Below are 23,204 nucleotides of genomic sequence, written 5' to 3' on the forward strand. Positions count from 1 at the left end.
GCATATCATAAAAGATGTGAGAGGGAATGATGAGGGGAGCACAAAGACAGAAGGGAAGAGAAAGGACAGGGAAGGAGGAGATCTGCCTAAACTCCGCCTCCGGTCTCGGATCCTCTCGCATTCCTTCTTCACAGCCCCTCACGCTGGAGATAGAGAAAGAAAGGGAAGGAGAAACAAGAAGGCCACGAAGAAAAGAGGGGGAGCAGTGAAACGACCATGGCAATATCCAAAACGTCTCAGCGTGAGATAGAGTCCGATCCCAGCGCACTTCCACCACCGTCGACCCCGGCTCGGAGCATGCAGTCGCACAATAGACAGAGTCCTGATGAATGAGGAGCTTTACCTGGGCCGTGGACAAAATGAGGGTCATCTTCATCCAAAACGCCGGTTTCGTCGCAGCTTTCTCGCCTTTCTCGTGATGTTGGCAGTGTTTGGGACGACAGATGATGTGAACGAGCCAGAGCTAACCACAGCCAGATCATGCGAGTAAATTGAGGAGTAAGGGGATCGTAGCAATTTATTTAGGCTGTTTTATTTTTATTTTATTTTATTTTAATGGGATAGAGAGCTTGCACATATTTATAGCCAGTATAGCATCTCTGAATCGAAAGTGTGCTCAGCTTCCGGCATGCAGCCTGCTGTCGAAATCTGAATAATAGACTATATTTTTTAACTATATTGGCCCTAGAATGAATTTTTAACCAATGATAGAGTATGTACCAGGTTATTAAGGTCCGATCCTTTTAGACTTCCGCACTCATGTAGTAATCCTTTAGTATATAGCAATTATTAATATGAATAGGTAGAAGGAGAGATCTCTGGCCACTATGATCAAAGCCTATTGATCAACTGAGACAATCTGGAAATGTCAGTTTCCACGTGTGATAACATGACTGGCGTCGTTCCTTGTAATTTATTTATTTATTATTACTATTATTAGGCCTATAAGTATTATATTATCGATTTATTTTTTAGGTAGGTAGTGATATATTTAACAGTGGGAAGGCTGTTTTAAACCCTTCCCTATAGTGAGATGGAAACCGCTTATTTATCGTCGCACCGGGGGGGCACCCGTCCCGACGCCCAGACGGGCCAAAGCTCGGCGGGTGAGCCCTCCGCTGCACCACCACCTTCAACTCCACCTGCCGGCAGCTCACCTGAGGAGACCCCGACGAGTGGTGATGGACGGAGAAACTCGGGCGTGAAGAAACACCATCACAAGCACAACCTGAAGCATCGCTACGAGCTGCTGGAGACGCTCGGAAGAGGCACCTATGGCAAAGTCAAGAAGGCCATTGAGCGGCACTCCGGCAGAGAGGTGAGCCATTTACACAAGCAGCTGCAAACATCTGTCACGATGCTTTTAGTAAACCCAGACGCTTGTAATTCACAATACTTGTGTAACGCCCTTTAACAGCCACTACAAACAGCACTGGTCCCAAAATAAGTGGTTTTTTGCTCCCAGAGGCGTGTGCGCGACCTACCCCCGCTGGGAATTCCCCCACCATGCTCCAAAAAGGCCAGTGGGGCCAGGGAGTTACGCTGCACACATGCAGGGCCTCACGACCGGATGCCGGAGTGCAATTCCGGCTACCGACAGACTTATGGGGACTTGTGTGACCCCCACAAGCTTCACAAAAGTTCCCCAGAAGTGTCCTGCTTCCACGCTCATTCATAATTTGTAAAGTTTTTAAGACATGCATTGCAAAGTTCAGATCAACCCCAAATTCACTCTTTTGCGAATGACCAGCATTTGACATAGTCTCAGTCTTTAAAGTAGTAGGTTACTTGTACTGTTTCATCACTCTGCACAGTGCCTTACAGTTTTCCCTTCCCGTTTTGTTTCTATTTTTAAAGTGCCAGGTTTTTTTTTCCCTGCATGACTCAGTCTGGCACTTTGCATTTCTTTTTTTTTAAAGTGATGAACTGTATATTTGTCGCAGTAAACCCACCATCTGCTGTGATGTCCTTGCAGACCGGCAGATCTCTACCAACTATTTCCACATGTGGCAAAATATGACCCCAGTGCCCATTCTGGCAGGGCATGCGGAAATTTCCACTGAAACTTAGTACAGGCCAACAATGTCCCCCAGTGGTTTCATAGCTCCTGGCAAATGCATGTTTAATAGGGAAAGGGGGGCAGCAAACCCCCTGGTACGACATTCCTGTTTGACCTGTCCCACTTGCCAGCTTCTCCTTTCTTCCGTTTGTTTTTCGGCATTATTGCCATGGTAGCAAGTGTAATATAAATTAATGTAATTTCACTGACATCATACAACTGTGCAACTGTACTAACTGGACAGGTCAAAGTGCATTGCATGATTGTTGGCTTTGGATATCTTGGAAGTCTTTTGTTAAATAATTGACAATGTTTGTCATATAGTTGGCAAGTTTATTATATTTTTGTTACTAAGCCATAAAGCACTACTTACCAGTCACTAAATATATAAATAAACCCAATATACTTATGTGTAAGTCAAAAAACTATAGCCCAGTGGCTCCAGTTCTCCTACTGTCTACAGTACTGAGCTGAGCTTAGCATTAAAACTTAAAATAGAGAAGTATTAATATGGGACCCAAGTCTGTGCACATAGAGTACTCGCCATCTCGCAGCTTATGGATATGGCACTTACCCTGCTAGAGTTTACTTGACCTCTGATCCAGAGGGAGTCCCTTGTGTCCATTTGGCATGTAAACCAGTGTGGTGAGAATGTTATTTAATCATCTCAGCTCCCCTGAACCTTTTCCTGGCTTGTTCCACAGACACAGTGAGAAGAACAAAGTGGAGAGATAAACTGATGAAGCTCTGTGTGTGTGCATGCACACACATATGAATAACGAAGGACAGATTAGATGCAAGCATATTCAGCATGTCAGTGAAAGTAGAGCTGGTTTCACCTGGAAGCCCATTTGTTGTACAATTTGCACACTCAGTAAAAAACACAAACACCTAACATTAAGTGAAGTGCAGCAGATCACAGCGAACATGGTGTGGCTTTGTGGGATGTGCACAACCCGTGTTTCTGTGCATGTGTGTGAAAGGTAAAAGGAGACCTGTGGCTACGTTTCAAATAGCTGCATTAAGTATTACATGCCATCTAGAGAGGACTATAGTGAAAAGGTTATGGTGACAGTCAGGCCTATAATGGACACTGACACATGAAAGGCCATCCACAGCAGGAAATTAGATTTAGAAGGTAATGTTAATATCCTGTATGGAGGATCCATCACAGATGGGCTGGGGAGTTAGCACAGAGATACAGGGAAGCTCACCACCATAACAAGAGAGAAACCGCCTCAGTTAAAAGGGGTAAAGAGTCATATTAATATGTGCTTAAAGCACCAGATTACATCATTCCCCAACAATGGACTCAATAGGGAGGTACGCAAGAGGGAAAAACATTGGCATTCCTCTGTTATATTCTATGTTGTACAGCTGATGAGGCATTATGATTCCTGGCTCTGTTTGAGAATACACTTCTCTGGAAAAGTGACGGGCCTCTTTCTCCCACTCACTCTCCCTCTCTCTGCCTCCCCCTAAGTCTGACTCAGACGCACAGTCAATACGACAGATGATCATGATCTTTAGACAATGCAGGGACGAGTGAGTTTGTGATGAATACTTCATCTATTTTAATGGCCTGAGAAAGCCCAGAACGATGTCAGGCTCCGCTGAAGCGAAACATGGACTTTCACTTCAAACGAGCTCTTTTGAGAACAAAGTCTGGACGACGGGAGGGGCAGACGAGGCCGCCCCATACCTGGCAGGGACCGACGTGGGCAGCAGTGCAGCGCCCATTTACTGTGAGTGACAGTAATAGGGGGGTCCACTTAAGAACAAGCGTAGCTGCGTCAGCCAGCTCCGCCAGCTGGCAAGTAGCTGATCTGCGGTCCTGTTTAATGATCCGCATCAAGGTCAGGGCAAAGCAACATGAGGAGATACACAAAAGATGTCTGGCTTTCTAGTCCAATATTGGGGAACTGTCTCATTCACTGATTTATCATGCAGTGTAGAATTAACTTCTCTACACATTTTACTTGTCTTTGTGTGTAACTTTTGTAGGCAATTTCTTAGTTCATTCCCTAATTTTAAAGAAACCAGGTATTTTTTGCATGCATGCATCCATCCATCCCACAACAACTGAAAAAGGTAAGCTGCATTCAGCTTTGCAAATTCAAGTGTCAGTCACGTTTTGGGGATCAGTGATAAAATCCTGATGATTTTGATGAGGTAAAGGAAAACATCAGTGTTAAGACACAAACAACTTTTCCCAATTATGAACACAGCATGGGAACCCCCTGGACCCTGGCTTGTTTATTATGGTATCATTTCTTTAAATTCTATGTAATCAAGGCATGCTCTGGAAGGCAGCTATTCCGGTTTGGGGTTATTTTTATTGATGTACACGGTAATTAGCTTGGCACTCGCTACTGCCTGTGGTTTTTCGCTGAATGGAATAAAGCTGGGCTCCACAGAATACTGCAGTTTAGTCAGGAGGACAAAAGTTTAAACTAACATAATTCAGAGTGAAAAGATTCTTTACAGGCTTGATCAAAGAACAACTCAGGGCTCAATCCAGATTGTTTAGGCTACAAGAATGATGTGCTAGACCGTGGGCTCTCCACTGGTTTATTTGGAGAAGGATGCTAACCTCTCATTTATGAAGTACATAGGTTAGTGGTTTGAATGCATCCTGTTGCGGCTGACTCTTAACTGAATTGGCTTTGCCATGACACTGAAGAATCATCAAATCAAGTGTCATTGTTGACTGTTAAGCTCCTTTTAACGGGCCCATTTGGCACGGCAAGGAGTGAATCACTTCCTCAACCCCTGCTCGTTCTCCTGATGCCTCCATAAAACTCTCAGCAGGCCATCTTTTCAGGCTTTTTCGAATACGGGCCATTAGCTGTGTTTAATCAGAATAACTAAACATACAAGGCGGGGGTAGTGGTTAGGGTCTTCTCGGGGACTTTTGACAAGGGAGGAAATTTGCTTTGTAAGTTAATACTGACTGATTGATGGAGGATCACGCTAACCTTCAGCTCTCTCTTTCCTCTTCTTAACATCGGTGAACACTTAACACCTTTCTCACTGCTTTTTAGGGATACATGGTGCAGACTCTATAGGCTTTTCTACCCCGCGCCTGCTGCACGTGGTTGGGATTTCGAAAGAAATTTCTCCACAGTTGTTGGAGTGGCAGTTAGTGCAGACATCCATGCACCAATTTGGATGAACGGCAGTACTTTAGAGGCTATTTGCCTAACCATTACCTTATTGCTAAATTCCTGCAAACCTAATGGCATTTCCATCAGCCTAAGCTGCACTGTGTGTTGTGCTAATGCACAGATGTTAGCTTGCTAACACAGCAAAGCAGAATAGTGACCATGACTGCTTAAATTAAACCTTATAATTATAACAGCATAGTTTTATTAGCATGAAGACTTTAGCATTTCACACAAAGCGCTACTGTGTGCTAGTATGGCTGCAGAGTCCCAGACTGGCTCCGAAAATGCTCCCTGTTTCCAAGATAGCGCGCCGTATTGAGTGAACTATTGAGTGACCATTATATACTGACGAGGGAATGACTGAGTCAGGGGAGTGATTTTGGACACAGGCGATTAGTTAACAACAGCTGCTCCCAGAGAAGTCTTTACTATGGAAACTGCCATGTTGCACCGTGTGAATCTGTCCTCTGATGCTTCTGTAATCATGATGATTGAATATCAAAACAGGCCACAATGTTGGTACTTGTGTTTCAGTTTGCAATAGTTTGACCTCAGCAAAGCTTCGTAAGGTCAAAGGTTATTAAAAGTCTCTGTAGGTGGACAGGGGAGGTTTGTTTTTCTTTGATAATGAAATCAAGCATTGTGTGCAGACTGACATCTCATGACGTGCACCATGTACCGTGGATGAGCTGTACAATTTAAAGTTCACTGATAACAAATCGCATGTGACAGATAAATTGGTTGCACCTTAATCTCATTTCAGTGACTTTCTGCAGTCACGTCTCTTCCCAGATTAAATCAGCCTATTTTTCAAATCAATTTTCTTGGAAAAAAAGACAAATCTGCTTTTACTTTAAACTGTTAAATGTGACACATTCAGGATACTGTATATCTAGGCAGGGGTTTTTTTTGTTTGCTTGTTTGTTTTTTTGCTTTTTTTCCTTTGCTGCTGAAGTCACATGAGTGAAAAGTGTTTGTCCTCTCTTTCCAGGTGGCTATCAAGTCCATTCGGAAGGAGAAGATTAAGGATGAGCAGGACATGGTACACATTCGTCGAGAGATTGAGATCATGTCGTCCCTCCGCCACCCCCACATCATCTCTATATATGAAGGTGAGGGTCTTTGAATGTCTACCTGTGACAAGTCATGGACACTTATTTAATTTGAACATGCAAACAAAATCACACATGTCCAGAATTCTTCCCTCCATCAGCTCATTTAGCACTCGTGGCCGAGCTGTAGGACTGTCATGTTATGACATGCAGATGTCATAATAAGTCCTGGACTACAGCTCTGGGATGTTATTAATCTTCTTCCCGTCTGGCTGCCTGGTCTAGTAAAAGTCTGGATGACTTTGACAATTTGCATCTGGATTCCTCTCTTTGTGTGTGTGTGTGTGTGTGTGTGTGTGTGTGTGTGCGTGTGCGTGTGTGTATTGCATTCACATTTGTGAAAGTTTGTGTTTATAAGAGGGGTGATATTCTAAGGGATTGCCTCTCCCACATCTAAGAGGTCACATCCCCTTGTCTTCTCTGGTCTTGATCTCAGGGCCAGACATCTGCTGATACTTAGAGACAACAGCAGCTGGGAACCAGACTATACTCGTGCATGTGTGTGTGTCTGCACATATGTGTCTGTATAAATCCCAGTATATTTATCTCAGTGTATGAACCTTTGTGTGTGTAGCTCAGGAGACTCTGGATTGGCCTCAGTCACCCGGGCTTGCTCCCCGTCTGACTCCAATCCAGTGCTATGCAGCAGGAGGAAAGACCATAAGCCTTCCCTTGGAGCAATATCAACATATGTCTACCCCAGGAAGCAGTTCACTAAATATCAAAGACTTCAAGCCAGACATTGACAACATATTTATTGTTTTTGGCCTCCTTTTTTTTGATGAGTCCTCATGAATGACCTTTACATCACCAGAAGAAAACATTAGATTAGAATTGATGGCGACTCTAAAGGTTGAACAGTTCCCAGTGATTTTTTCAACATAGTGCTTGCAATTAATCATCTGATAATATGTAGTATGGGCCTGTTTTCTGTCTCCTACATTCACAACGCACTGCAGTGTGTTTTTTTGTTTGTTTGTTTTTTTGTCATGTGATTTGTGACTCGTGACTATTGTGTCAACATAGCAACAGTTTCAATGCCATTTTCAGGTTAGCTGCCCTGCCATAGCGGCTGCAGGTTGTGTGGTACTTCCCTAACTGGCTTAGCCACTGTCCTTTGTTCAGTTTCAAAGTCCTTAGGTCATTATCAGCAATGTGTATATGTAACAAACTTAACTATTTGTCATGGGAACGTGCCAGTAGTCGGTCAGAGGGCTGAATTACAGCTGAATTTTATGTGTTTTGCAAGAGAATGATTAAAGAACAGCCAGCTTTATAAACTCAGGCGAGCCTGCATGGTGTTTCTATGTGTGCTGCCTTCCTTTAAAAGCAGTCAATTCTACCAACAAACCTAACCAGACTCATTGCTCTCGCTCTTTGGTGTTTCTCCTCAAACCCAGCGTTTACTGTTGTGGCCTGGCCTCCGCCCAGCCTTGCTTTAGAGATGTATAGGAGGCCTAAAGATTTGTGTATCCGGCAACACCCTCTTCAACAGCCCCTGCTAACTGCCTTGTGTGAAGCAAAGCTGAACCAGATGTGTGCGTGAAGATTGATTTTTACCACTCCCTCACATTCTGCATCCATCAGCATGCTGCGTGGGGACATTTAAAGTAGTTTTTTTTTTTTTCTTTTGCTCTTTGCTCCTCAGGCAAAGCTATGCAGTGCCCTCCTTTTAAGAGAAATAGTCAACCCTACAAAATGCTCAAGCGGCATGAACTGATTCAGCCAGGGGGAAAAAAAACCCCAAACCCTTCAGCGTGAGGGGAATCTTTAGAAATTTACCTTCTTACAATAAAATAAAAAATGATCACGCTTCTTGTGTCCCCACAGAAATACAAAGCTAAAGCTAAGATCTTGCCAATTTTGTTACCTTGGCAGGAGTTCACTTTCTCAGTGCTGCTTCCAGATTTTGTGCTAAGCTAAGCTAAGTCGCTGACTATATTTGCAATGGTGTTAAATTTGTCAGCTAAATCTAGGCAAAAATCAGCTTATATCTTAAGTAAACATGATAAACAAAGGGAAAAATACCCTACAGATTAATTAAAATTTGCTTGTTTATGGCCTACTTTAGAATTATCCCTCCACTCCTCTGTGTGACTCTTTGGCCCTTGTGCAAGTTTTCAACAACAGTCTATCATCAGTGCAGACACTAGGACAATAGGCGCTAATTAGTCAGATGTGAGGGCTTGACCTGTGAACAAAGCCCAGTGAGTGACAGCGAGGCTTTAGTGGTGGCTGGCGCGCCCAGTGGGCTGTAACAAACCCGAGTTATGTAAGCCAGGTAATTACCTCACCGCAAGTGCTCAAAGGTAAATGGGAGTGCAAGCTGAGAATTGGCTCCCCCAGCCTAACCCCATCAAGGTTCGCCGTGAATGTCACCCCAGGTCACCCCTCTGTCCACCAATCAGAGAGCTGAGTCTGCTTTTGCCCTCCCGAGTGCTTGGCTTACATCCCGTCTGTTATTTCCCGAGCTGCCAGACAGTCACAATCAGGGAGCATTACCATCACTCAGCAACTGTGTGTTTTTGTAGAGGATTATATCTTTAAAAGGACCCCAGGAGAGGAGGGGTGGGGTGCTGAGGAAAGTAGTGTGACAGACTGTGAAGGTGCTCACTCAAGAGTACAGAAAGCGGAGGCCCCCACCTCAGTGACCCTGCTGTGTGGGAAAATCAACACGGACAATATGTAGCAACATGGCTGACTGTGTTTTCCTAGCCTTTTTTCCCCTCTCTCTTCTCCTCTCTCTCCCTAACCGCTGTCATACTCTTCATGCCAAGAAGCATGTTGCCAAACTGAAATTATATAGCGGATGGCTAAAAACTGACACACAATGATATGTCTGGTGAGCTGTATTTCAATGGCGATAAAAATGAAACAGCATTCCTCTAAAAATCAGCACACGTGTCACCGGGTTTATTCATTTTGCTTCGGTCGTGATAAAGTTCAGGGTCCAAAAGAGAAAAAGCCTGCTTTGTAAGAGTAGGTACAGAAAATAGAAGAATATAGGAGTATAGCTTTGATTTCAGTTATGAGTTAAATATGAAGCAGTTTCATTACATTGCTCTTGTCAAAATAAAAGAGGATGCTTGTTGCCATGTTGAGTCATAAATCACTAATGAACAAAGCAGTACTTAGAATAGGTACTCATGAGGCCCACGCGTGGTCGTTAGAAATATCGGACTGTGTTGTGAAAAGTGGCAACATGATACGAAGCTCAAGCTGTAGCAGAAGCTCCACCTGAGCCTGTGAAGGTAACTCTTTCTCCTCAATCTGGTTCGTGCCCTTTTCTCTTTTTTTTGTGGTCTGTTTTCACTGCTCTCCACTTGCTCTGCTCTCTGAGCAACGCCTGATTGAGTTAACAGCCCCTCCCTGCTGTAGTGTTGTGAAGGAGCCAGGCACATGAGGTGGGGTCTGGGTGATGTAACCCTGGGAGAAATGTAGAGATGTAATGTGCTGCTTTGGAATTTGGATTCCCAATTCCCTCCAAAAAAACAAAGGCCGGAGTAAACGTTTTTTTCCTGCTTTTTTACTTAATAATGCTCATTAATATTTTTATTAAGAAGGCAAAATGAACCTGGGCAGACTTAAGAAGCTGTCCTCCCATACCTCTATGTGTTTGGAAAGTCGGTAATAATGTGTTGCTATTTTCTTATCATTTCTCAGTGTTTGAGAACAAGGACAAGATCGTGATTGTGATGGAGTATGCCAGCAAGGGCGAGCTGTATGACTACATTAGCGAGCGTCGGCGCCTGAGCGAGCGGGAGACGCGGCGCTTCTTCAGACAGATAGTCTCCGCCGTGCACCACTGTCACAAGGTGAGAAAACTCATCTGTGCCTTCAGCTTGTGCAGGCTGTGCTCTGTGTCTCTTACACACATAAAGACTTTGTTTTCAGTCCTTAATTTATCCTTCACCATTCCCCTCACACATTCAGACGCATAGCTAGTTAATCTGCCAGCCCTGCACGGTGTGCTGTTCTTGGCGCACTGGTTGTAGAGAGTCATCTGTTTCTGAGTGAAGATAGAATGCAGGCCAGTTTAATTCAGGCTTACCCTCCCATTACAGAGCAGGGCAACAAACAGGCCTTGTCTTTAAATCTGTGGTCAAATCTTGCTGCACACACAAGGACTGATGTCCTGAGCTACCCCCAGAGTCATTCTCCAGAGATTAAGTTTGGTTCACACCCACATCCACACCTCACTTACTCTGCTTAAAACCAAAAGATCCCATTGGCTCACCACTTGTCACACTTTTCCCAGCTGTAGATAGGGATGATGTCATAGTCTTCAGCTAGGGGACTCCCAGACTAATCTCTATAAATACGCCCCTTTTCTTTTTTAAAAAAAAATAATTTGCTTTCATTATCAGACTCTAAGTTATGGCCGCAGCGCTAAACAGGACGTCCTGGCCTGAATGTCAATTGTCCATTACCTGTATATCTTCCCCAAAACGCCAGCCTTTGCCCCCAGAGGCTAAGTTATCAGATGATAGACGATTGGTTCACAGATTGGTCCCAGACAGCCATGAATGATGAGTCATTACCACCAAGCGCAACCCCTTGCTGGGTGGGGTGGTGTGAGTCACTGGCACAACAAGCAACCAACCACTTCTTCCTTGTGTTCACCAATCAGAGTCATGTGAAAATGAGCACAGTGTTAGACAGTCACCGACAGGAGATGCAACGCTGAGCTGCGCAAACAGGCGGGGGGTGACGGATGAAGTCACTCCTCTGCATCTGAGCTGGGTTCTTTCTGTCTGCGTACCACATGTTAATTCCTGGATTTTTTTTCCCCAACCCGTGCATTAACAGCATAGTCGCTGTTTTATCCCATGATGCTCTGAGAACATAATTCATACTGGGAGATAATTACAGGCTCATGTTTATGTCACACATTTGAGCTGATTTAAAAGAAAGTCCCAGCAGATGTCAGCTTGAAGATCTTCGAGGGGACAGGACCAATTAAAGAGTACTAAGCCAACTGGCTGTCTTTATTTCCTCAAGCTATCTTTGTCAGAGTAAATCACACATACATACAAATGCAATGGACTGTTTATTGCTTGGAACCCTCTTTAATGAAAAATGAGCTGATGCATGCATCAATCTTTTTCTTTTTTCTCACTGCAGAATGGAGTAGTGCACAGGGATCTGAAACTGGAAAATGTGCTACTGGATGAAAACTGTAATATTAAGGTAACCTTGCCTCTTGTGATGGTCTGGGATGTGTTGGCAGCCAAAGCCTTGTCTCAAATGATCTTTGCGTGAGGGAAAATAAATAATATGACCTGAAATTCTAACTTGGCCTTGTGTTCACAGATTGCTGATTTTGGGCTGTCCAACCTCTACCATAAAGACAAGCTACTGCAAACCTTCTGCGGTAGCCCCCTATATGCTTCACCGGAGATCGTCAATGGGAGACCATACCGTGGCCCGGAGGTGAGTCTCAGCGGAAATAGAAATTTAATAATTTATTGCCCTCCCTGAAAATTCATTTTGGGATAAACCGCTAGTGATTACAATCATCATGTAGTCAATATACAAACTGGTGGTTAGACTTTCTTCTCAGGCCCTTTGATGGGATTAGTCCATAGTCCAAGGGAGGTCTCTCTCTTTTGGGTCAGCATCCCTCCCCTGTCCTCCCTTTCCTACAATATTCAGGGGTCTTTGAAGTGAGGAACCAGGGGATCGTTTTTCTCACTCTGTCTTCAGATTAACTGGATTGGAATGAGCTCCCCAGCCTAAAAGCGCAAGCGCTGTCTAAACAAATACTTTTGGTGAAAGAAACAGTGAAAATGTCTCCCCAAAGCCACTCATTCTGAAAGTGCAGAGTCACTCCGAAGGGCGTTGTCACTACAATTACATCAGATGGATAAAACAAAGCAACAAGGAGGAGGGGGGGATGTTGAATTTTTAGATTTCGTAGTCAAACCGTTCAATTTAGTGCAATTCACTGTAATTTACTCGAGAGTGCTAAAAACGAAATTATAGAACCACAGCTGGGATGAGGCCACAAATTACAGCGAGCAAAGACAACAAAAATAGAGCATGACAATAGTGAGTGGCCTGTCGCATACTCAGGAATGGACCGACGACGACACAAAGAGTGAAACATTCGCGATGCTGGTCATTGATTGCGTCTCAAAACTTTAGCTGCCCTCATTCAAATCTCAGCCCACTGTATCCGCCCCCCAACTACAGTCCGTACACTTGTTCTGTGCCATGCTCTTTGTTTCTCTCTCTCAGTCACACAAACACACACACACACACACACACACGTCAACTGCATGTCTTTAGCGACTGTCAGGAGCTCAGCATATCACAGTTGCTATCTCTGCTGGTCTCATTACCCTCTTCCGCTCCCACCACTCTGCACCTCCTCAAAACACCAAGTGTTATGTAACATTTTTGAAAGCCACATTACGTTGTGAGAGAGTGTAATGTGTCTGTGCACAAACAAGTCATGGCCCACCAAAATACCTGCCGTTGTCATTATGTCTTTGAGAGGCCTGCTGGAGAAACAACATCATATCATATTGCTTATTGGTGTGTAGAGTAACTCAAAGCCCAGTCTACTCAGCTCATTTCACAGCATCCATTTTTTTAATGCCATGAATCACTAATCACTGTTTCCTCCAGGTGGACAGCTGGGCCCTCGGGGTGCTGCTGTATACCCTGGTCTATGGAACCATGCCGTTTGATGGGGGAGACCACAAGAACCTCATTCGCCAGATTAGCAACGGCGAGTACAAAGAGCCCACTCAGTCCTCAGGTACTGCTGGAACTTTTGGCTCAGCATGCATTCCTTTTGGTTTGGGTCATGTTAGGAAACACACCTGATTTCAGTGCGCTGTGTAAAACAATAGCATAAACTGTAATTGGCAAATCTAATTCAGCTGTGCTGCAGATAGAAACCATGAGGACTCTTTTTCTCATAAATTCCAGAAGAATATGAAAGCCTTTAAGATGTTTGTTCATACGCTGTTCAGGGAAGCATGGATCAGAGAGCTCTGGATGTTCACATGTAGTAGATGCAAATTGCATTACACATTACACGCTTTTATCCAGACAGCATAAAGAAGCACATCTTAGCTGAGCAACAAGACATTATACTTCTTATTCATTTGCTGGTAACATGATTTTTGAATAAACTACAATGGAAACAAAATATAACTTTTTGTGCTAAAAAGAGCAACTTTTTGTGGAAAATATACTCTTGAAAAATACTCAGTGATTCATGTTTTTGGTATAGGTGTAACAGTCTTTGAAATGAAAAAGCAACAGCATATGATTTTAGTATTTGTATGTCAAATAATGTGCAGCGTGAAGCACTCAACAGATCCCTGTTTACTCCCAGATGCCCGTGGACTGATCCGCTGGATGCTGATGGTGAATCCTGAGCGTCGAGCTACAGTGGAGGACATTGCCAATCACTGGTGGGTGAACTGGGGCTGGAAGAACAGCGTGTGTGACTGCGAGACCCAACGCGACCACGGAGGCTCGCCCATGCTGGCCCGTTTCATTGACTGGCAGAACCGCACTGAGCCACGTGGTTCTGGAGCCAAAGCTGCGGCCATGCCCCAGCTGCTGCGCCAGAGGCCCAAGAAGTCCAAGAAGGAGAATGTTGAGGCAGGACAGATGCACAGTGGAGGCGAGGACAAGCCAGGTCTAAAGAGACCCAAAGGCATCCTGAAGACCAGGGTTACCGAAGGGCACCAATCTGTAAGTCCTGAAGAGGTGGAGCTGGGTCAGGTAGCGCTGCCTCAGCAAGCTGAAGGTGGAGAGGAGGCTTCCAGCCCAGACCGAGAGGAAGAGGAGCCGACGCTGGGAGGAGTCTCCCCAGCCAAGATCGTGCCGTCTCTGCCCAAAAAAGGCATCTTGAAGAACAACCAACAACGGGAATCAGGGTACTACTCTTCCCCAGAGCGCAGTGAGTCCTCCGAGCTTTTAGGGGGCGCCAGCATGTCTCTGCTAGCCACCTCCCCACCCAAGAGAGCCATGGGGAGAAAGGGTATCTTGAAGCGAAATGGCAAGTACTCCACCTACAGCGGGCCTCCCTCATCAGCGACGGTGGCCGGAGTCCTCGGTGAGCCTCCTCCATCGACCGACTCTGGTTTGTCCCGCAGTCAGAGTCGTCCCTCCAGCATAGTGGGAGAGGACAGCTCCGTCCTGTCCCTGTCACCCAGCTCCCTCAGCGGGGCCGAGTGGCATCCTTCCACACCCCACCTCCGCCCAAACATCAGGGCTTGTGTCTCGGCTGAAAACCTGCTGCAGCTCGCCAACTTTAAAGGCTTCCAGGCAGCCCCGCCAATCCAGGGACACAAATTCAGCCGCGGCCCCAAAACGAAAGGCTCCCCAGGGGACAATGGCAGCTTCTCCTTGTTGGGGGACCTGGAGGACATGACTCAGGTGTACCAGCAAGCCCTGGACATCAGCAGCAACCTCAACTAATAGATGGGTGGAAGACAGAGAAGAAGAGGGATTTTAACACGAGTGTGTGTTTGTGTGTGCGTATGTGTACAGATGTGTATGCGTGACACTAACGACCAGTGCGTTACTGGGATCGGCCTTTCGTAGCTTGTGGCTTTTTCAAATGGGGTTGAAATCTCGATGGAAAAGATGCGTCGCTACACTCGCACACACGCACTCACACACACGCAGGCACACTTCTCTGGCTAGAAAACATTTAGTTAAGGTTTTCTGTGCAGGAGAGAGACAGAGCTGGCATGAGAGAATGCCACCCAGTCAGCTCTCTTGGCCCGCCCATAGACTTTGCTGTGTTCAACATGTTTACATATTCAGCAAGAAGGCAAGTTAGAATCACAAATGCAGCAATCAGAAACTGGTTGGCTCTGCTTAGACATCACCCATTTCCATGTATGAGTTTACAACAGCACCTTAGAACTCAAAACGGAGCATATGCTTTTGTGATCTTTACTTACTTTAAAAAAAAAGAAAGAAAGAGAAATGAAACAAACCAGGGTCTTGTTCCAAAAAAAAAAATAGCATTGCTGATTATTTATTAATATTTTGTAGCTTTAGTTTTAAGTGCAAAACTGGTGGGCGCTGGCTATTACTGGAAGAGTCCAAAGCTCCTTGTCTCCAACTGTGTTTGTGGAACTGACATATATAATTATGTTACTCGGTGACGAGAAACATCTATATACCCCAATATATAACTGTGTCTGTGTATGTACAACACGCAGGCAAGTATACCTTCATAAAAGCATATGTCCTATATATGTTTATGATACTAGGAAATATGTAGGAAGTGCCTTTTTTTGATTCATAATACAAATTATGTATGTCATTTCCTTAATGTGGAGGGAAAAGCCAGGCCAACCTGTCACCAGTTGTGCTTTTTTGTATCATGTTGTTTGTGAATGTAGAGAGACCCAGGGCCTTCATAGCACAGCTGACTAACTACTTACTCCTCCCCCCCTCCCCCCCATCAAAGCCCATTCCTTCTACACAGGTGAAATTACACACAGATATACCAGCATCTACAGGCCAAGAAAACAAAAAACCTTCCTCCGTGGTCTTTGTCAGTGTTAAAGTTTGTAGTTTGGTTTGTCTGCAGTTAAGGCCTGGTTGAACATACTTTTGTTGGCAGGACAAGAGGTCTGGAGGGGCTCACCTAGTGGGACATCTAGTGAAGGGAGATAGCACAGACAACATCTCACAGTCCTGGAATGTGTCTGGCTATAACCCTGGTTCTTTCACATTTTTTGGGCCTACCTGAAAAAAGTAAGAGGTGCTTTTTCTTTCTTTTATTTATTTATATTTTGGGGGTTTTTTTTACTAAAGAAGATTAGGTGCTTTCCATTGCTGGGCTGGTTAATATTTTACCCCAAGCTCTTCAAAAGAGCTAAGTAAGGTGGGTTTTTTTTAGCTCGCTGATGACGCAGCAAATTCCTCAGAGGGAGGCAGGAGACGTGCTGGTGCTAGAGATCTGTACTGTACCCGAGTCAGCACAGGTGGGATCTGCGGTCAGTGCTCAGCCCCTCCAGCTGTGTATACTAGTTCATTATGTCAACCAAGCACAATTAGCCAGCTATTGTTTTCATTTGAGCGGTGAGAGAGAGAGGCGGTGCGTAGAGACTTATAGCTAGAGGGAGAAGAAAGGTGTGAGAAAGAGTGATGCATGGAGCAGTGGTGAGATTAGAGCAGTCTTTCCTGTAAAACGCAGAAAAGGTCGAGGTGTTAGAATTGTTTTAGTTTTTGAAGGCTTTGTAACGTAGACTAGTGAAAGTAAAGAAAGTGAATAGAAGGAGCAGAGGAAAAGTTTTTGTTTTATACCAAAGAAGTAATGAAACTGACAATGATTCAGGGGAATGGGTGAGTCAGGGGCTTGTCAGAGTCCTTGCATTTTTCTTAGGAATCTCCCCAACCCCCCCACGGTGTATGAAATCATCCCCACATTGGCTTGACCTGCTTTATTTTTCTTCTGTTATTCCCTAACAGAGATGCTGGAGGCTGTTGATATAGCTTGTTTTGAGGGTCATTGTGTGATCCCAGTCTTCTGTATGGCCTTAGAAATTGTGATACACTTTTCAACAGCAGCAAAAGAGATGTCAAAAATTGGAGAACGATGACTGACATCATCCGATACGTTAAATGATGTGAGTGGAAAAGCATGTCGTGGAGGACCCCAAGGGAAAAAGATCAAGTGTTGAATGTTTTCAGCGGTCGCATGTGCGAAGAAAAGGTCCTGGGTTCTGACTCAAATGAAAAGACCCACTGCGTATTATATTGCATTTTATTGCCTTTTGTATTGCATTATATTGTCAACTGGATTTACAGTGAGAAAATTATACTATGTTAGTATTTTGTTTTATTATGCTTCTGTTTTTGATTTTCCAAAATATAAGAAATGTTTTATTGCTTTATGTTATGGCAGAAAAAAATACTTCCTTCCTTGAAGTGTCACAATTTCTCTCCAAAGGAAAAAAAACACAACAAAAAGCAAACAAAAACAGCCAAATCTGGTGTGAAATTGGTGAACTCGCACACATTTCCCCCTGTTTTTGGAATACCCACAGGTGAAAGTGTTAGCTGGAAAAAAGAGCACATTTTTACTAATAGCTGACTGCAAGAAATTTTTATTTTCACATCTACCAAAGCAGGGGAGGCTAAAATATGCTGGAACAACACCAGGAGGGGGGAAAAAAAGGAAATAAATCAATGGAAAGAATCTGATGATAAAACATTAACTCTGCCAAACTGGAAATAACTGGTGCATATCTGTTAGTTAGCAGAAATTCTAATCATAGGAAAACTTGACTGGATATTGTTATGACAATAATAATAAATTAGTATTTTTATGTTATTTAAGCATTATTTTGGTTACAGCTTTTTACTATTGCGGGATATTGCCAAAATTTCTTTTATTGGTTTTATTTGTTTTTATCTGTGGGTGATCCTGGACTGCCAAGGTATTGTAAGTTGCGTGCCTTTGGTATCTTTCATGATTTTTTTTCTTCTTTTTTAAAATTTGATAATGAAAATTATTATCAATGTGTTTTTTTTATACTTGTATTTATTGATCAAGCCATTTAAAGTTGATGTCAAAGTACTTCATGTTCATGCTTTGGCCTGCTTAGGACTTTAGTGTTTTGTGTTCATGACGCACTGCACACAGAAATATTGTTGCTTCTTTAAAATAGAGTGGTGTCAACTCATTGTGAAGGAGGTGGTGAAGTATCTGAGGAGTGACAAATCAATAAAAGTTCCTGAAATCCTGTAGAATGTCTTAATCTGTCAGCTCGGGTCAACACGATGCCCCTGTAGTACTGTATCAACTCAAATAAATGGATCTTGAAGGTAATATGTGTTTTGTGTGCTTTTTGCTATGCATAGTCTTTTTATTCTAGAGCTTTGTAGGTTATTTAGTCAAGTCAAGTGGCTTCAGTCATTTAACATCAAGATTATACAGGATTCATGCAAGGAGAACCTTAAATACATCTAGGTATAGAAAAGATGGCTTTGCATTTAAAGTTAAACAGTAATCTATATAGTCGCCATCTATAGAGTTCCAAAAGCTCTCTTTAAAACATGAATGTCTTTAAATATACCTTTTTTTTGGCAAATTATTTCTGGTTTATCCAGTGGTTGAACTGGATATCCAGAGTCTTTTTTTCTTCTTTCAGTAGGACACATGTTAATTAAACTAGTGAGATGGCCTCATTTCTGTTTCCTTATTAAGAATGTGTGACCCAAAAACTTTCACCAGTGGATTTAAGATGTCAGCGGCGGTGTCCTGTTTTCATCATTAGCTTCAAGTTAATCAGTCTGAATTTGTGGGGTCAAATCATTGGGGTCAGAATGGCTAAAGTATACTTTTTTTTGGACACAGTTTGAAAGCTTTTGCCAAAGCTTCAAGAGCTTTTCAGAGTAGGTCGCCAGCCTGTCAAAAGTTGAGCTACCGATGAAAATGGGCCATTCAGGGCACTGAATTCAGCCAGTGTTTCCACACAGCCTTGGCTGCTGTAGTGAAATTAACTTGATGGTTGTTAAAGTGATACCCCACCCAAAATCTGTTTTTCAGGCATTTAAAAGACACTCCCAGTGGGCTTCAGCTGTGGTTGTGAAATAGAACTGTGGTTCTAGTCGGCCTGAATTTACAATGAATTCCAATACTAACCCTTTTTTTTTTTTTTTTTTTACAGTGGAAACAGAAATCACATGACCAATAGGAAGATCACACACTAAATAACGCTGTCTGGCCCATTAGTGGTTGTAGACATTGATTTATCCGCAGTACAGCACCACATCCTGCTTTTACATTGTTCAGAAGAGCTCACTGTCTGGATGCTGTTTAGTTTCTAAAGAAATCAAGTTCTACAGCATCTCTAAAATGAGACAGATTCAAGTACTGGGATGCTGTTTCACTTTCTAGTCAGTACTGGTGAAGTAATCTTGAAGTAACTATTAAGTATTCTGCTTCAGTGAACAGTGTTTACTGTTTTGTGCTGCAGACTGAGTAGTGAAGAGTTAATTAGACTGACAGTTATAAACCAATTCATTACATATTTGTTCACTAATATAGGATATCCTAGTTGGTCCTGTAGCAAATATTCTTTATCTACCATTCATACTACCTGGATCAGAAATTATTGGTTAGATACTGATGATCGTCTCATAACTAATAAGTGATCCCTGATATATTTCTCACTTGTACTATCTTTCTTCTTTAACCAAGGCACTTTTTTGTGTCTTTCACTCTATTAGAAGTGGTTCTCCTTTATTGTCATCAAGTCTCTCAGGTCTCTGGTTTCCATTATGATTTCCTATTGTAAAAGAGATAATACATCTAGTCTTGTATGACTGATTGATTTATGAAAGAACAAGGCAAGTGATAACTGTGGAAACTCAAGTGTGAGCTCAAGCTATGCGGCCTCTTGTTTTGCCAACTACACACTGATAGCTTTTGGTTCCAGCTGATTTGGGTTGACGCGCAGACAGAAACAGACATACTTGTGGTATGAAGGTTATCATTCGCTGTCCATCATGGTCACAACCAAAATGAGTTTCTTGCATGCCTTTCTTTCTTGACTTTCTCTGCTCTTTTGTCTCTTTATGCCACAAAACCCCGTAATAGATGAGACCATCTGCTTCACCTTTGACAAGCAAGCAGTAGAACAAATACAAAACCATGCGCTTGTGACAGTAAAATCTGTCACCTGATGTCCCAGATCTGTGAATCTTTAACAGTGAACGAGGACTCATCACATGTTGACGATCTTTGTACACCAATAAGGCAAATCGTGCCAAATGCAGGGCTGGCTTACCTGAAAATGTGGAGGAAATGCATATAAAACAAATCCTCTGGGTAACTGTGTGACAAAAGTATTGACATTACATGCTTAGCAAATAGTATTGTTCTTTTTTTAATCCAGCAGACTTGGAAAAAAAAAATCCAAAAAGTCTGTATATATATATATATAAAGATACAAGACACAGACATACTTGTCACATCTATAATACATACATCAAAGTCCAGTCCAAGTACTTGGGAAACTGATTCGCAGGATTTGAAACTGCTTTAACATGGCACAACTGAGGATTCTGCTGAAATTAGAGTGAGAATCTCCAGTGAGATAATGGGGCTAAACATGCACTATGCTCACCTTAAAATATTTAAGCTCACGCATAAACACTGAATCGAGTATATACACACCATAATACAGTTTCTGCTTGATAGTTTGTCACAGCAACAATTTTCCTGTTTCAGTAAAGAGTTGCGGCAATGCAAGAGAAAAGACAGACAGTTTTTAGGTGAATATCAATCTCACTTTGGGATGCTTGCTCAATAACCGAGGTAAGGAAATCCTAGTTTTCAGCAGGAGAAACATCACTCACTCATCCAAGTAAATCCGTGAATGTGTGTAGAAAAATTTCTCTTGCTGAAAAACAATACAGCCAAATGAACTGTCGATCAACAGAAACATCAGAATCAACTGTCTGGGTACCACTTATTTGTGAAAGAAAACAGCAATAGCAGTGAAGTGTAGATCCACTGAAAACAAAAGACATTGAAATATAAATTGTAAATATGTCACAGGAAGTGGAAAAAATAGCATAAGAAGTACTGGTGGTGCCACTTATAAAACATGCGAGGTACATAGAGGTAATTAGACTCACATTAAAAATAAACACCAATATCAATTTTTTAAAAATGACCAAAATCACATCTATATGTTCTATAAATCTTTATTTTCTTACAGGGTTATAATGTAATGTTATGCAAGCGTCCAATAGAACGTCTTTTGCATGTTTGTGGTCCATCTATAGGAGCACAGTGCACTACTGAATACCACTGATCTATGTTATTTCTATAAAACATATCCTAAGTGTGACTCACTAGACACACCAGGGACTTGGCATCAGTTGCACTAGTATTAGATGTATGGTGTCACCATTTTATACGCCAAGATTTCACTCATTTCTAGAAAACCTACACAAACAACACCAATGATATGAACTTACTATAGTTAGTTTCAGCATTATGAACACAGGCATGGGAGCAGGTAGAGGTGCAAAACCCAGTTTCCCAAATTGCACAAGAACACTAAAGTCTGAAATGCTCTGGATGCATTAATGTCACTATCTGTGTAGTAGCCTTTTGGAGGGGTGGGGGGCAGTTGAAAATTGACAGAGTCACAATAACACCAGACAACATAGAGTACACAGTTCATGTCTGGCTCGGGAAAGAAACAAGAGTGTCTGTTTTTAGGACTTGGAGACTCAGTTGATTGTCAAGGGAGAACATTGCTGCTGCTGGGTTAATTTGATCCACATTTTGCAAGCGGGAGTGGGTGGGTAGTTGGAAACTCTGCAAGTCTTTCATGGCTTTGGTACTGATGAGTAGGACTTTACCCCTAGCTCGTGCTGGCCAGACACAAGCTGCAGGCACTGGAAGATGAAAAAAAATACATACATAGTTCTACATTACAGAGCAGGATCGAGGCTTCCTCACACACAGACACACACACACTGAAACTGTTGTTCTAAGTCTGAAATTTTCTTTGTAAGCAAGGCTGAGCTATAAAAGCAGGAGTTAAACCTTCTATTTATAAATCCCTCCTACATCAATACGCATTTTTTTCATGCTGACAGTAAACTTCAGAAAATTGCATCAATCATTGTCTAAGGTCATTGTTGCTTTTGGGAAGCTTTCTCAGAAGGAGGAAGCTAATTGTTTCTGGAACAACCACAGGCCCGTTTTTTGTTTTTTTGTTTGAATGCAAATTCCAGTTGTCTAAGTTAAAGACTATGCAATACAATAGGGAAAACAATTATGGCGTAATTATGCAACAATTTGAATCCTTACAGTAATTAAGTGTCAGTCATATACAAAAACCAATACAGACGGTGGAATGAAAAAAAAGAAAGCAAACTTTTGAAACCTCAACAGCTGTGCCTCTGATATTGATATGATCTGAGTTTCAAAAGGATTTTTTTTTATGTCTTCAGAACAATTTCTGGTTCACTTTTCGACCCCTAAATAAAGTCCAGCTGCTAGGCCCTCTGAACTATTCCCTCCTTTACCCTCCTCCCTTCATCTCTAGAAGGTGAGCATGTTTGCCCCTGGAGGGCGGGGTGTGAGGGTTTATCGGTGGAGACCTACAACTACAACTACACTTTCCAAAGCACCCCACAGACCCCTCCCCAATCCCCCATCCATTTGGTCTTTTAGCAAGACCCCAACTTTTTGCCCAGCAGTTATGGACGTCTGCATAATGTTGAAGGATATAAGCTTTTTCTCTACCTCTAGCTTGAGGCGCTGATTTGAAAAGATTCCTCTTCCTCTGCAGCAACCTCGAGCTGCAACGGATAAAAGTCATCACACGCAGAGGGATTTGAGACATGAAAGCTGGAGAATTTACATGCACTCCAAATCATTTTACAACTCCTTTTGTCTCTGGAATAAATGGCTTCATATGAAGTTTGGGGGGGGGGGATGGTGGCCAAAAAAAACCAAAACAGCAAAACACTTGGCAAGGTCGGTGCTGTATTGGCGCATCTGACTGCTGTTGCAGGCAGGATGTTCACCAGTGAAGGTCTAAGGTGGCTGTTGTAAACTGAGCTGCCCTTTCATTGCAGGAAAAATAAACGGAGGGCCAGGCCTGAAGAAAGTCCTGAGTACAGTGGAGCATGTGTTCCTTGGGTTAGCTGACACATTGTTTTAGAAATAACAGTCTGACAGGCCACTTTCCACGCTTTATCGCGACCTCATACACACAAATGCCTGAGCGCACTCGCATGTGCACATTTTTATAGGCAAAGGTTCATTCTTTCTCAGTCTTTCTGAAAGGTTTCTAACTCAAATCTCCGCAGGACTCCTTTTCCTCTGCTCTGCTGAGATAACAT

At 42.9% G+C, this 23,204-nt stretch overlaps 1 protein-coding gene across 1 annotated transcript; it reads left to right on the forward strand.

Annotated features, from left to right (window-relative positions):
• The first annotated feature begins 1 nt into the window (after position 1).
• nuak1b (NUAK family, SNF1-like kinase, 1b) lies at positions 2 to 18,159 on the forward strand. The gene is made up of 7 exons (XM_006782516.3): positions 2 to 1,318; positions 6,218 to 6,338; positions 10,002 to 10,153; positions 11,463 to 11,528; positions 11,652 to 11,771; positions 12,972 to 13,104; positions 13,690 to 18,159. Exons 1-7 carry the CDS (start codon positions 1,034 to 1,036, stop codon positions 14,781 to 14,783), a joined length of 1,971 nt encoding a protein of 656 aa, XP_006782579.2. The 5' UTR covers positions 2 to 1,033; the 3' UTR covers positions 14,784 to 18,159.
• Positions 18,160 to 23,204: the final 5,045 nt, after the last annotated feature.

Source organism: Neolamprologus brichardi, chromosome 7 (assembly GCF_056152115.1).
Source record: "Neolamprologus brichardi isolate AB-2024 chromosome 7, ASM5615211v1, whole genome shotgun sequence".
Taxonomy (NCBI): Eukaryota; Metazoa; Chordata; class Actinopteri; order Cichliformes; family Cichlidae; genus Neolamprologus; species Neolamprologus brichardi.

What these genes read in the sequence shown, in the direction of transcription:
- nuak1b (XM_006782516.3), top strand. Translation starts at nt 1,034, where the DNA reads ATGGAAACCGCTTATTTATCGTCGCACCGGGGGGGCACCCGTCCCGAC. An exon ending in AGCGGCACTCCGGCAGAGAG is followed by an intron (nt 1,319 to 6,217) that starts GTGAGCCATTTA and finishes CTCTCTTTCCAG; the next exon opens with GTGGCTATCAAGTCCATTCG. An exon ending in ATGAAAACTGTAATATTAAG is followed by an intron (nt 11,529 to 11,651) that starts GTAACCTTGCCT and finishes TTGTGTTCACAG; the next exon opens with ATTGCTGATTTTGGGCTGTC.